General features: G+C 41.3%; 1 protein-coding gene across 1 annotated transcript in view; it reads left to right on the forward strand.

The window, feature by feature from the left end:
• schip1 (schwannomin interacting protein 1) overlaps nt 1-14654 on the forward strand; it is a 325572-nt gene that overhangs the window by 12605 nt on the left and 298313 nt on the right. Inside the window, exon 5 of the mRNA XM_061781837.1 lies at nt 976-1090. Coding sequence (XP_061637821.1) covers nt 976-1090 — 115 coding nt within the window. The remainder of the gene's footprint in view (nt 1-975; nt 1091-14654) is intronic.

A 14654-nucleotide genomic window follows, 5' to 3' on the forward strand; every position in this document is an offset into this window, starting at 1 on the left:
TATTTAACATTTATGTGCAATGCATTGTAATTGAATCATTATTTAAGGACAGTTTTATTTTTCCTGTATTTAAGCAGTGTTAATGTTCAAATTGCATTATGTGACTGTGGTTTACAGTGATATTAAATGTACTTTTTAGGACGATTCTGTCTTGTTTATGATAGGCCTACTATGCTACGGTATTTTAAAGACTGTAAAGTGAATTTAAAGATTTGTTGCTAAACACATTATATATTTTTTTAAGCTAATTGCTGAAAATGCGCAAAGATGTCATACTTAATTGTGGAGAGACAAACAATTTTCCACCATTTTAGTTTTCCTGATTTATTTGGTTGAGCCTGTCTAAAACGGCGCCGCATGACACACTTCGGAGTCCGGTGTGAGTTTCCTCTCTCTCACTAAATACAAACTGTCTGCCTTCATTTACCTCAGTGGTTATTCGGCACAATTGCCACGTGTAGTTAGCTAGCTAGCAATGCATACACCCTGAAAATGCATCTTCCTTTCGGATAGTTCGCTGGCGCGATCATGGAAGGGGGGGGGAATGTATACTCATTCACTGCCTCAAAGACGGTTGGAAATTCTAAAATTCTTCACAGTACATGTACTGTATTTTCAAGGTTGCTACACAATTTTTTTTCACTTTCAAATTCATCCTGCGGGCCGGATCGAACCCCCTACCAGGCTGATTTTGGTCCTCGGGCTGTATGTTGGACACCCCTGGGTTAGGTTTATTATTGTGCTTGTAGTTTTCAAGTGTTTCTAATACTGTGGTGATCTGGTCAATCAAAACATTTTTGATACAGCTCTTGTAACGGTTCACATTAGATGTGGGCATACCTATAGTAATGTGCGTATGCAGGAGCCACAACGTTCATAGGCGGTCTCTGTAGCGTTGCGCTCTGCATCATCCTGTGTGTGAGTTCAGGTGAATTTATTTGCTTCACCATCACTCAAACTTCCTTCACTTTCCAGTATCCAGCGTGCCTGGCGTGCCAGCGTGTCGCGTCGTGGGAGCTGTCAGGAACATGAAAAGAATGGAAGCAGCCCGAGTCCCGATGACACCGTTACGACCACCGACCTTTTCCCGGTAAGAAAAACACAAACGCTGTGACAGGAGCCTTATGAGCCTAATCTGCTGTGCTGAATGGATAGACGAAGAAAGCAGGAGGTACGAGGGAGGGGTGTTTACCTTCAGTGTCATCTGGGGAGGCACGAGGGTCACGTCGTCATAGGCGGATCAGGGTGCCAACTGGCTTGCTGCCCAGCTCTGTAATTAGCCCTTAATTAGGTAAATATTCAAAGCTGGTTGATTGATTAATGAAGTATCTTTTGCCGTGTCCTCCCCTGTCTACACTTCCCCTCCCCTCAAGATCCCTCCGTCTTCCCCCCCATCCCTCCTCACCTCTCGTGCTCCCCGAGGGAGACTGGGTAGAAATTAAACAGTGTTCACAGGTCATGGCATCCAAACGAAAGACAAAGGTGTTGCAGATAAACAGTCACAACAGAGGCTGAGATGAATCCCAGTAAAAGATGCCTTCACATTGAAATGATAGACAAGGACGCAATCACACAGTCTACCGACTTCACGGTGTGTGCCCAGCTCCAGCCATGCATTTAGTACAAACCCTTTGCAGAGACAGAACTTATGATGTCATGTCTGCATTTCCACTGGTATGTGTATGGGGCCTTCTTTCTAGGCTTTGGAAGAAGAAAAAAAAAAGATTCCCAAACAAACAGATGGACCGGTCTCCTGGTGAGACCGTGTGTGTGTGTGTATGCATGTGTTTGTTATGTTTGTTTGGAGCTTGTTTGTTCTGCTTGAAGGACTTTGTTGTTCATTAGCGCAGCTGCAAATGGTTTCTTAATTACAAAGTTGCTGTAACTTAAAAACCAAAATCGTACACACGCATGCACGCACACACAGGCACACGCACACACACACACACACACACACACACTTCTGCGACCAACAAAATGCCAATTAATGATGCTTATTCCCCCATTTATTAAACAATACAAATGGAATCTTCTTGACGAGATATCTGCAGTACCTTCTGGAGACATTGTGTATCAGGGCTATTTTAATACCCAAACTGGGACACTGGTTCACCAGCATACAAAAGCTGTTTTTAGGGACGTACTGCAGGAGTGATAGCCAATGATTTCACACTGTGTTCCTCCTCTGTCTCTTGCCATGAGTCCTGTCTCCACCTGCGCCATCTCCATACGAACATTCATATTACTGTACAAAATACAGTAAGTATATTATCCAAGCATTTTTCCCTGTTGTACCCAGTCAAGTCAGGAAAGACTATTTTCACAGATTGCATGACAACATAAAGGCTGAGGTTTTTGTCACATTTGTAGGTATATATGCTGAACTAACCCCCACACCCAGAAAAAAAGAGGGGGGCCACAAGGGCTAAGAAAGAACCCTTCACATTTTGGGGCAGATCCAAATACTGATGCTCCTCGGATTACGACAGGGTTTCATTCTTACGGTGATGATGTAACCCAATTTTATATGCACATTAAGTCCTATGCTAACTAAATAGTAAAGTCATAATCACTGGCAATATTTTTAGGAAAAAAAAATTCTAGGGGATACTTATAAAACAATCAAATGAAAACAGTAAATACAGCAGTAACCGAGCCTACCTTCTTTTGCCGCATAATCATGTATTCTTACACCTCTGCGCAAATTAGCCCATTGCATTCCATTCGTAACCTTGCAATTTTGTATGTCGGTACTGGCATAAACCAAATACAATTTTTGCTGTTCAAGTTCAGTCCACTTGCATTGGGGTCAACTAGGGCAGTGACCCAACATATAGGGCTGTGTTGAAAAATAAAAAGCTTAGCCTATATGCCATTTGCAATCCACTTTGTATGCCTGGTTTGCTAGACATTTCACTGTTCCAAAGTCCAGCGACGGTGGCAGACAGGTGAGTCGAAGGTCCATCTTAAATTGCCCGATTGGAAGACGAGAGCCCAAAAACCTGTGATTTGCGATTAGTCGACTTCAAGCTTTAAACGTCAATGCAGAGTCGTAAAGTCCACTTGTCAACTAGTGGACTAGTCTGTTCAACCCATACCGCTTACAGGACTCGAGAGTAACTGCTTGGCACGTAATGATGTTTCCATCAAGCAAGTCAGATGGTGCAGAAGTCATACACAAGGCAATTCAAAGTGCTTTACAGGTACATTTAATTACAAGACGGCAAATAGAATAATTCCATCCATCCATTTTCTGTACCGCTTCGCCTCACGCGGGTCGCGGGCGTGCTGGAGCCTATCCCAGCTATCTTCGGCCGAGAGGCGGGGTACACCCTGAACTGGTCGCCAGCCAATCGCAGGGCTCATATAAACAAACAACCATTCATACTCACATTCACACCTACGTGCATGCATATTTTTGGGATGTGAGAAGAAACTGGAGTATCCGGAGAAAACCCACGCAGGCACGGGGAGAACATGCAAACTCCACACAGGCGGGGCTGGGATTTGAACCCTGGTCCTCAGAACTGTGAGGCAGATGTGCTAACCAGTTTTACACTGTGCCGCAAATAATTCCATATATTTCATTAAATAGAAAATGAGGAGTGCAGATAAAATACTTTCAGTTTTCATAGGCACAGCTAACAGTATCATGGATTTGAACATTGTTCGAGTTGAGGCCTGTCTCACTTCTTCTGGAAGACTGTTCCAGATTTTAGCAGCATAAAATTGAAACACAACCACACTGTGTTTATTCCTGACTCTGGGCACCAGCATGAGACCACTCCCTGAAGTTCTCAGATCCCAAGAACGTTTTTATAGCTGTAAAATGTAAGAGATTTACTTTGGCGCTGGACGACGAAGAGGCTTATACACAAGCAGAGCTGTTTTAAAGTCTGTTTTCTGAGTGACAGGAAACAAGTGCAAAGACCAGGGCACTGGTCTGATATGCTTGTATTTCCTTGTTCTCATCTGGATTCAAGCACTTGCATTCTGGATGTACTGCAGCTCTCTTATAGCTTGTTTCGAGGGCCCTATGAGCAAGCCATTACAGTAGTCTAACCTGCAAGAGACAAATACATGGATTAGTCTTTCCAAGCCATGATTAGACGCTATTTTGTTGATAAGTCTTAGCAGTGGTCTATGCTTTTACTGAGTGCTGTTATAGTAGCTGTGCCTTTTCTACCTTGCTTTCTTCAGAATCTGAATCATCAGTATAGGCCAAGTATGTTAAAACACACAGACATTGTTGGAGCCACTCTAGTAAACAAGCCTCTATAACAGAATACACATACATAAACACATAGGCACAGAGAGTCATTAAGCGATGTAAGGTGCCCAGCAGTGCGGTAATACTGACACAACGACCAGAAGGTTTTTGAATGGCTAAAATGGCCTTACCTGCCTTGGCATGCCCATGGATATCACATTACATGTCTCAGGTGGGTTACACACACACATATTTTTAACATCTTAAACCATTTTTAAAATGTAATATACCCCGCACGTGACAAGGAAAAACTCGCCGTGTGTGATTGCTGTTCTTAAAGTGTCCAATATACTTGAGATGACCAATACAGCACACCATAGACATATATCCACTGTACACTCACCCAAACTAGTTGTAAGCTTCAGGTCGAACTTGATGTTGACTACACACATAAGGATTTGTAATCATAAATATTAAAAAGATTTAACATTGACGATTGTCGGCCTTGATCATTTTCTGAGCAGATCAGGAAGGAAAATTAACTCTTTAAAACACCCCACACAGGCTAATCTCTCAGGATAATCTTTCAGACACATCCAATAATCGGGCTTTTGCTGACTTTGATTGGAAGGGAGCAAAAATGCGTAAATTCATCCCGAATGTCAGAATGTGTGTACCCCACCTAAGTGAAAGTGTGTGGAACGCTCTTGCGGGTTCCAAGGACCTTGGTAAACTGCTGGTCTGTAAGGAGAGGGGATGGGCGCGTGTGCTGGGTTCAAACATGCTTCATACATATTTAATGAAACTGCTATTGAACACGATGCGTACACACAAGCCAACACACTTACGCACACACACACTGTGGCAGACTGCAACATCCACTGGATTTTTTCCCCCCATTCTTCCGTCAAAGAATACTTTCCCAGTGGTGCAACACCAAGAATTAAACTCTGTTTGTCTCCATGTCAACTTACTCGCTACTACTGCGTATCTCCCTGGGAGTCTTCTCGCGTGTATGTAACAGTATGTATGCCGAGCCTCTGCGGACACGGGCCTGCTGTAAACTCTTACCTATACACGGAGGCGCCGAACCCTATATGCCCTCCTCTCGCCTTCCCTGGCCTTCTGCTATTAAATCAATTGATCTGACAGTTTGAAAACCCCGCCCCTCCACCACCCCGCAAACCTGCGGGGGTTGGTTGTGTGTTTTGTCAAAGGCAGAGTTGCTCCAAACTAGGTAGCCTGCTGCAGGGGTGTGTACTGGGGCAGCCTTTAATAGACACAGCGTGTCAGCTCCTGGCAAATCAACACTGTGACATTTCGACGTTTTATGACAGGTGGACGGTAGTGTCAAAATGACAAATATGGATTGTAAAAACTGGATACAGGAGACTACATTAGAGCTTAATGTGATTGAATAAAGATCTTCAGAGGAGGGACAGTTGGATCTACAATTAACACAGGTGATTATGAAGCAGCTTGTTTTGAATTTAACGGCCAAAGCGTTTTGAATGGTGACACTGAGTGGTGCTCCATAACAATTTAGTCCTCAATTACTCTAGCTTCCGTGTTTTTTTAAAACATAAGAGTCAATACAGTCTTCAGTGAATATACTGATTTTAGATGCAGATTTTTTTTTACAACTTGAAATACTGTACATTTCCGTGTCGTCAACAAATCAAGCATACTTCTTTTGTGAAAATGAAAGGCAATTCAGTCTTCAAAGAACATACATATTTTTGTAATTATCAAAGACAATTTAGTCTTTATCCCCGGCCCCGCCTGTGTGGAGTTTGCATGTTCTTCCCGTGCCTGCGTGGGTTTTCTCCGGGCACTCCGGTTTCCTCCCACATCCCAAAAAAACATGCATTAATTGGAGACTCTAAATTGCCCGTAGGCATGACTGTGAGTGCGAATGGTTGTTTGTTTCTATGTGCCCTGCGATTGGCTGGCAACCAGTTCAGGGTGTAGCCCGCCTCCTGCCCGATGACAGCTGGGATAGGCTCCAGCACGCCCGCGACCCTAGTGAGGAGAAGCGGCTCAGAAAATTTTTTTTTTGTCTTTAAGGAATTTAAGGTACTTGTTTTAGTTGCCATTAATGACAATTTACTAGTCAGTTATTCTAACATACTGTACATGTGTTTGTAAACAAACACATTTTGAGTCTTTAATCAACCTAACATGCATGTTTTTTGAGTCCTCGATGAAACTAACGTTCATATTTTTGTAAACAGAAAGACTTTTTAATAATACTTTTGTCTCGAATATACTTGTTTTTGTTACCGTTAAGTCTCCAGTGAATTGAATACAGTATAGAGCTTGTCCTCATTAGGTTCCAGGTGGACTGGTCACCAGCCATTCGCAAAGGATGTTGAAAGGATCACCGCTTTGTTGAAGATGAGGTGTTGATGCACCATTGCTCAGGAAGTAATAACACTTCCACTCCTGTGTTAATATACAGTAAGAGTGAAAGTCTGCCATTAAATGAGGGACTATAACATCATCAGAGCTCAGGCAACTTTGTGCGTCCATGGGTGTGGTTGTGTTGTGGACATTGATCTGTTCCCAGCTTGGTGTAAATTTTATTTATTTATTTATTTTTTATTCCTATTGCAGGGAAAGTGTTAGTGTAAGCATTCCTGCAGCCTTGTGTGGGATATCATTCTCTCATCTCTCACAGCACCGCACTCTCACAAAGGGAAGAGACACCTTCATCATACCTCCACCTCCCCTACGTAAATCCCCCGTTTTCTACCCGCTCGCTCTGAAGTCATCCCTCGCTCCCCCTTGCCTGTATATGTTCGCTCGTGCGCGCGCGCGCGCACACACACACACACACACACACTCTTATACACAGAGACACACTAGTCCCTCGTTTCTGCAAACAGATACTAACAGATGACTTGCTTTATTGGTACCAGTCGGTGACTCATTTGAAATAAATTTATATACCTCTGCTCCGGAGTTGACATCGATCGGGTTTAATTCATTTAATAACCGTGCCATTTGCCTATTAGCTTATTTACTGTCAAAATGGGGCCGGGCCTGCTTCCTGGGCAGCGGTAACTCTTCGCATTTGTATCGGTTATGGCAGAAAATGTAATTGCTCATGCAAAATATGAACTGGATGGCATCCGAGTATGCCTTCACTGATGCGGAGCTCAGCTGCGTGGCTTTTTATTTTTATTTCACATTTCATTTAGGACACACTTAAGTTAAAGACGTGGATATTTAATCCGTGTTTATTAGGCTTTTAGCTGGTTGCACATAATAGAATCTAAGCACTAAATCAGCGTAATGTAGGGAGGTGACTCTCGTGGTTGTAATACTTTCAATAACTGGGCTCGTTCAGCATGTGACTAATTATGAACCTCTCCAACCACGTCTTTGCAATGTTCCATACTAAAATAAATTCAGAGAGAAGGTAATAGTGACAGTGCTTGGGGTTGCTTCATATGGACACGTACCATTAGAACTACCGATTCAACAAAAGTGAAAGTCCATTATAGTCGCAGAGGTATGTAATGTGAAATCCATCATTTATTTGTGCTTGCCACGCCCCTGGCTCAATTATTGTTTTTATTTTTTATTTTTTTATTTAATAAATGCTCATATTTTACAATTCCCCCCTTCCATGTGAGAGTTGACAGCTGGCTTACACCCAGACGTAAAAACTCTAACGCGATGCTCAAGAAACAGCCATTGATTCTGTAAAAGCCCATTGGGAGGATTTCTCGGGGATCCATCATGGCCGGACAGTGTGGCGGAGGAAAGATGAGAGCGTGCTGATGACTCTGGGACGTGTGGCGGGAACGATGGATGGCTGATGAGCTGAAAAGAGGAAGAAGAGGAGGAGGAGGAGGGAGAGAGAACATGGAGTGGCTTTTTGAGAGATGATCACTCTGCATTAAAGCTTCAGTGAGTCTTCTTAGATGTGTGTGTGTTACTCCTTCTTCATCTCTGTCCCTCGTCCTACCTTCACCAAATGTTGACTAATGTATGTGAATGTGGAAAATACGCACACCTCCATACTCCCTTATGTGGACACACATTTTGTCCATTATCCTTCCATCCATCCATTTTCTCCCCCGCTTGTCCTCATTAGCATCGCGGGTGGGCTGGAGCCGGTCACTGCAGTGCAATGCTGAGACTCCATAGGTTTTGGAAGGAGGTGTTTTTCCACTTCTTTGACGACTTTACATTTACATCTCATCTATATTGTGGTCTTTATTTTCCTCAACAGAAATTAATAGGCTGCATTGTCTTTAGATACAGTTGGCTTGTTCATTTGAATGTGAAGATGTTTAGCTTTGTGACTCTATTTTGTTCCCCTTGGTCACCCGAAGAACCAAGAGCAAGCTGTCTTTAGGAAAGGTGAGCTGTCCTGCTATTAAGCCTCTGGACTGTGGTTGTCACAAGAGGCTGAGGGTGGATCGCATTTCTCTTAATTGCAACGTTCCTAGCTCCTCGATACATCGACAGCGACCCGGAAGTTGTTCTCACGCCGTCATATTAAAGGTCAGAGGACAAAAATTAAAACAAAATTCTTGATACCTCTAGAACTCCTTTACAAACCACATCTGCCATTTCGAAGTGCTTATATAGCAGATATACAGCAGTTAAATCGATAAATATGATTCAGAATGCGCCTTCTGGTTTTTGCATCTCGCGCCTTCCGGTCTTCGGCTCTACCCGGCGCTGTGACGTCACATGAGCCAAACAGCCTGTTCATTTGGCGTTGTGTGCTATTGTTCCATGCTTTTGTTCCCGTCCTTGTATATTTGTTGGCGCAGACAAGAGGAGAGGATTTCTTTTAGGATTTCGACTATAATGGACTTTCACTTTTGTTGAATCGGTAGTTCTAATGGTACGTGTCTTGTATGTACCTACAACTCTATTATGGTTACTATGCACTGGGGAGTAGGAAAAAAAGACCCACACAGTACTTTTCAGTACTGTTGTCTGTACTTTTGCCTATATGACAAGCCGACAGACACGACAAAGACTTACTGTGCGGCATGTTATAACGCTACTCGAGCTACAATATGTAGGAATACTGCCGTCACATCGAGCCAGTGGCCACTCTCTTTTTCTGTTGTACAGCTGATACTTGGCTGCTCGTCGTCATCACTGTCAGGTTCCGACCTCCTGATCGGCTCAAACATGTACGCTTTGACGATGCCAAGTTCAGTTGGGTGCTCCCGTACGTCAAAATCCTCCCCCTCCTCATACTCCAACACGTTGCTCGCCATTGCGTCCTAAAAACCTAATTTTTAGTTAACTATGGTTGAAAGCTTGCTGGAAGTTACGTGCATGTACAACCCAATTCCAATAAAGTTGGGACGTGTTAAACATAAATAAAGACAGAATACAATGATTTGCAAATCATGTTCAACCTATATTTCATTGAATACATGACAAAGATAAGATATTTAATGTTCAAACTGATAAACTTTGTCTTTAGCAAATATTCATAATTTTATGGCTGCAACACGTTCCAAAAAAGCTGGGACAGGTGGCAAAAAAGACTGAGAAAGATGAGGAATGCTCATCAGACACCTGTTTGGAAAATCCCACAGGTTTACAGGCTAATTGGGAACAGGTGGGTGCCATGATTGGGTATAAAAGGAGCTTTCCTGAATTGCTCAGTCATTCACAAGCAAAGATGGGGCGAGGTTCACCTCTTTGTGAAGAAGTGCGTGAGAAAATAGTCAAACAGTTCAAGGACAATGTTCCTCAACGTACAATTGCAAGGAATTTAGGGATTTCATCATCTACGGTCCATAATATCATCAAAAGGCTCAGAGAATCTGGAGAAATCACTGCATGTAAGCGGCAAGGCCGAAAACCAACAATGAATGCACGTGACCTTCAATCCCTCAGGCGGTACTGCATCAAAAACCGACATCAATGTGTCAAAGATATCACCACATGGGCTCAGGAACACTTCAGAAAACCAATGTCAGTAAATACAATTCGGCGTTACAGCCGTAAGTGCAACTTAAAACTCTACTATGCAAAGCAAAAGCCATTTATCAACAACACCCAGAAACGCCGCCGGCTTTTCTGGGCCCGATCTCATCTAATATGGACTGATGCCTTGTGGTTCAGGATCAGGGTTTTCGTCCTGTGTTTTTTCTATTGAACATTCTATTGAACGCATTTTTTATTGCTACGGATAACGTGTTAATCACGATACATGTTATTGTTTTGTCGCCCGGCCTAGTCTCACCCATAAAGTGTGAAATACCCAACCAATCTATCAAACTTTATTTATATAGCACTTTTCCTACATACAATGCAACCCAAAGTGCTTTACATGAATTAAAATCAATCCCCCACCCACACGTCCACAAGGACACTGACATGTAAAAAGAACTTTTAATGACCTGAAACAAGCATCGAGAAAATTTATGTGAGTGAGCCATTATGAATTTTGCCAAATAGTGATGTAACGTTAAATTGTGTGACATTTCGGCTGTATGTGCCACATGCACAAATCTCCTACCCTTAACAAGTGTGTTTTGGCAGCTTAATGCTGCCTCTGAGGGTGAAAAAAATAAGTTGATTTTCACACTCTGGGCTGCCACATTCGATTTTTCACAAGTAGCTGCTCGCGTCATTACAACGGCACATAGAATCCAGGTAGAATAGGATAGGATAGAATAGAATAGCTTTTATGGTGACACAACCCTTTTGAAACTGAGAGCTACATCTTGGCTACTGATCACTGCGAAGGCCTACCAGTTTGATATGCACTTCTGAAAACACATTTCCTCAAATTACCTTTGTTATTATTAGTAAATAATCATATTCAACCATGTGATGACACTGACCATGTTAATGATTTCTTGATAATTATCAACAATCATTTAACAAGGTAGGAAACATAAATATCAATATGTGACACTTCATTTCTATAGATCCCTCCAAGTTTCTACATTTACAAATGACCCCATTTTCACTTGCCACTAACACAAACAAACTGAGCTATTTTTAGAACAGTCCCGTTGACTATTCATGAGGTCCTTGGGGGGCCATGTTTTTGTCCCGTGACCAATACAGTAATCTCACTCGGTCATCATAATGACTCAAAGCCAACACCCCTCAATAGAGGGTGGCAGGGTGAGCAGTGACTCACATCTACAACACAGGACTCAAAACAGGCTGACTTCGGTGGGACTCAAATAATGAAGGTAAAAAGTCTGCTATAATTCTTGATCCTTGGGGTATTTCCATGAAAAGCATGTCACACACACTCATGGAACTGTTTTAAATTGTAAAATGAAAAAATACATAAATTTCTCCTTTGAAAACATTTCTTTAATTTAAATCATTTTAAGGCTCCTTGGTTTAAAAAAAAAAAAAAAAAAAAAAAAAAAAGAATGTAAATGGAGACGACCGATGGAAAAAGTAGCAAGGGCACGAAACGTACTGATCTCCCTTTACTCACATCTTTCTTATCACAATTTTTTTTTTTTAATATACATTTGTCAGTGCCCCATTTTTATTGGTTGAGACAGTTTCGTGCTTGTCAACCTATATTCCGAAGGAAGCGGCTTAGCTTCACCCCCTAAGTCAGTAATTCCCTACCACTGTGCCGTATAACATTAGTGCACCATAGGAGATCATCAGGTGTGCCGCAGGAAATTACCCAATTTCATTTAAGTGGTCCAAAAATGAAATTTACTACAAATAAAATATATTTGTTCCCCAATCTATCCCAGCGACATATCGTGACAAGCAGTAAAATTAAATGCTCAGCAGAAGTAAAAATTCACGTATTCATGTATTATTGCCATTCATGCGACAAAATGATAGCTTTGTGTTCAAGTCAACAGCCCAGATTTCACATTAAGTAAATTTGTGAGTAAATTGAAATTAGATCATATATCATTATATCAGTATATACTCTCCCGCAACAGCATCGCTGGTGGTAAAAGGTCTACCTCTTGTGATATGTGAATGAATTACTGCCCAAGTACAGTTCATTGGATTTAACTTTTAAATTAAATACATTTGCATATAATATTTATGAATATTTAGTTTTTTTAGACATTTATGTAGGTGTAATTTAACTTTAATGTGAAAGACATTTTAATTGAATCATGTAAATGATTTAAGAACAGTTTTTTTCCCCCTTATATTTAAGCGGAGTGGTAATCTTCAAACTGTGCATAATGTTACAGTGGCTTACGATAAGATTAAATATACTTTTCAGGAATATAACCGCTGTCTCGCTTTTGATGAACACTTAGGTTTACTACACTACGTTTGTATTTTAATGTTGGTCATAAAGGTGGTACTTGGAGAGCCACATTTCTTTTTAGGTGCTACCAAGTTTGAGAACAACTACTGTATAGTATATTTTTTGTGATTTTGTTTGGTGGTGTGCCTTATGTTTTTTTCTTCTTTCTAATGGAAAGTTTGTGACTTGACTCAGTAACATTGGGAAACATTGACTTAAGTTATTTATCAAGAAAAAAAGACTGCGTTTTAGCCCACAAGCGTGGGGCGGCATGCGTGCTCACGTAGGCGTGTGCTGGTGGCACATACGTGTTACGTATGTGCACACAACCAGTAAATCTGCCGCAGGCGTCTCCCGACCATCTGCAGTTGTCATGACAATCTGCTGCTCGGGGCAACACGCTCGGCGCCTTCTCTTACAGCACACGGGGCTCTCTTTGCATTGCTACTCCTGCTTCCCTTCGACACACACGCATGCACGCATGCGTCCACTTTGTACTGCTCTTTAGTGCATACGCATAGGGTCTTCAGTTCTTTTAGCCAGCCAGTTGGCCATAATGAGATCCCAGGAGAAGAGAGGAGTAGTGGCCTAAGTAGCGGAGATCATCTCTACCCTGACCTCCACTGATAAGAAACCACCACCCCCTCCAACTTGATCTCTTCCTATCACCATGCTACACCCACCTCCCTTGGCTCCCTCATTCCTTATTTCTCCAGTCATCTATTATTAATATCCATTAACAAGATCACAGGCATTGTAATCCTCCTCTGACAGCATTCCTGCAATGTGGACATTCGGATGCAAGGAGACGCAAATTGCTAGTTAGTCCTTGGAGACGATATCAAGGTTGCAAATAAAAGCCTTGAATGTATGAACCGGACTCATCCAATAATGAGATTTCATTTCAGCGGAATATGAATATGAGGTCAAAATAAAGGGTCATTTAACAAAGGCTATGCTCAGATTTTGGATAATTTAATTAAAATTTTTCATCCAAACAAACTTTAAATAATGGAAATAATTGACATATTCCTATGTCAAATTCTCACCATACCGGCACTGTTTTAAGTACACATTTTTGCTGTCTGCTATTGTGTGAATGCAAAACGGCTGCCTCATCCTGCCACTACAGCTCACAGATTATTGCAACAACTTAATGAGGCTCATCTTTCTCCGGTGGCATTAATGGTAAAACAGCTTGAGTGAAAGAAGGTCCGTTTGGAAAAGAACCAAAACAAAAGAACTCTGAAGACATGGAGATGCATTTGTATTAGTTTTCATGGAACAGACATATTAAGCAAGAGGAGCTTTCTATATATCTAAAATGTGATTAGCATGTTCAGAAAACATGTTGCATGTTATGAAACTTCATTTCGGACACCTAACGGTAAAGACATTTTGGCGTTTAAAGTTTGAAAAATATTACTTCTGAAAATGTTTTTTTCTTAGAAACAATTAAGACCTTTTTATGGATAACAACTGCCGATAATTCAAATTCTGCTATCAGTAAAATTAATTGATTTTCAAGAAGAAATTCAGTTGGCCATACCGTTATTGATCAAATTATATGTATATGACCTAGTCAACGAAACCACGCAAATTTGTCTTCTGAAAGTCCGCTAGCTTAATGCTAACACACTACGCAAAACGACATAGACGGACTAGCGAAACTAGCATCAATGTAGTGGTATTTATAACCCATTAAACATTGGATATTATACCATAAACGGCGCAATGAAACATATAGACAGACAACAGATAAATTACTCACAGGCATATATTTATACTCTGAGAGAAACTACTAATATTGCTGAATCTTAGTTGCGATGGCCTTCTTCGTGTTACACCATCAAATTGAAGTGTATTATATCTATCTGTATATACTATCTACTGTATGTTTGTTATACTGCCCCCTGGTGGCCACCGTGCACACACCAGAAGCGAGCCCATTGAATTACAGCAAAAAATCATGATGCCCAAAGTATTTTTGTTTACATGCTATTCAATTGATTAATGAATTTATATATATATATATATATATACATACACACTATAGATTGTTAGTTTTCTTATTTAAAAGAAAATCTAAATCTTTAGTAGTTGTTTTAGGATAGCAGGAATGGATTAATGGCATTTCCATTCATTTCAATGGGAAAAATGTTTTGAGATGCGAGTGTTTTGAGTTACAAGAGTGGT

This window comes from Phyllopteryx taeniolatus, chromosome 8 (genome assembly GCF_024500385.1).
Source record: "Phyllopteryx taeniolatus isolate TA_2022b chromosome 8, UOR_Ptae_1.2, whole genome shotgun sequence".
NCBI classification, from domain to species: Eukaryota; Metazoa; Chordata; class Actinopteri; order Syngnathiformes; family Syngnathidae; genus Phyllopteryx; species Phyllopteryx taeniolatus.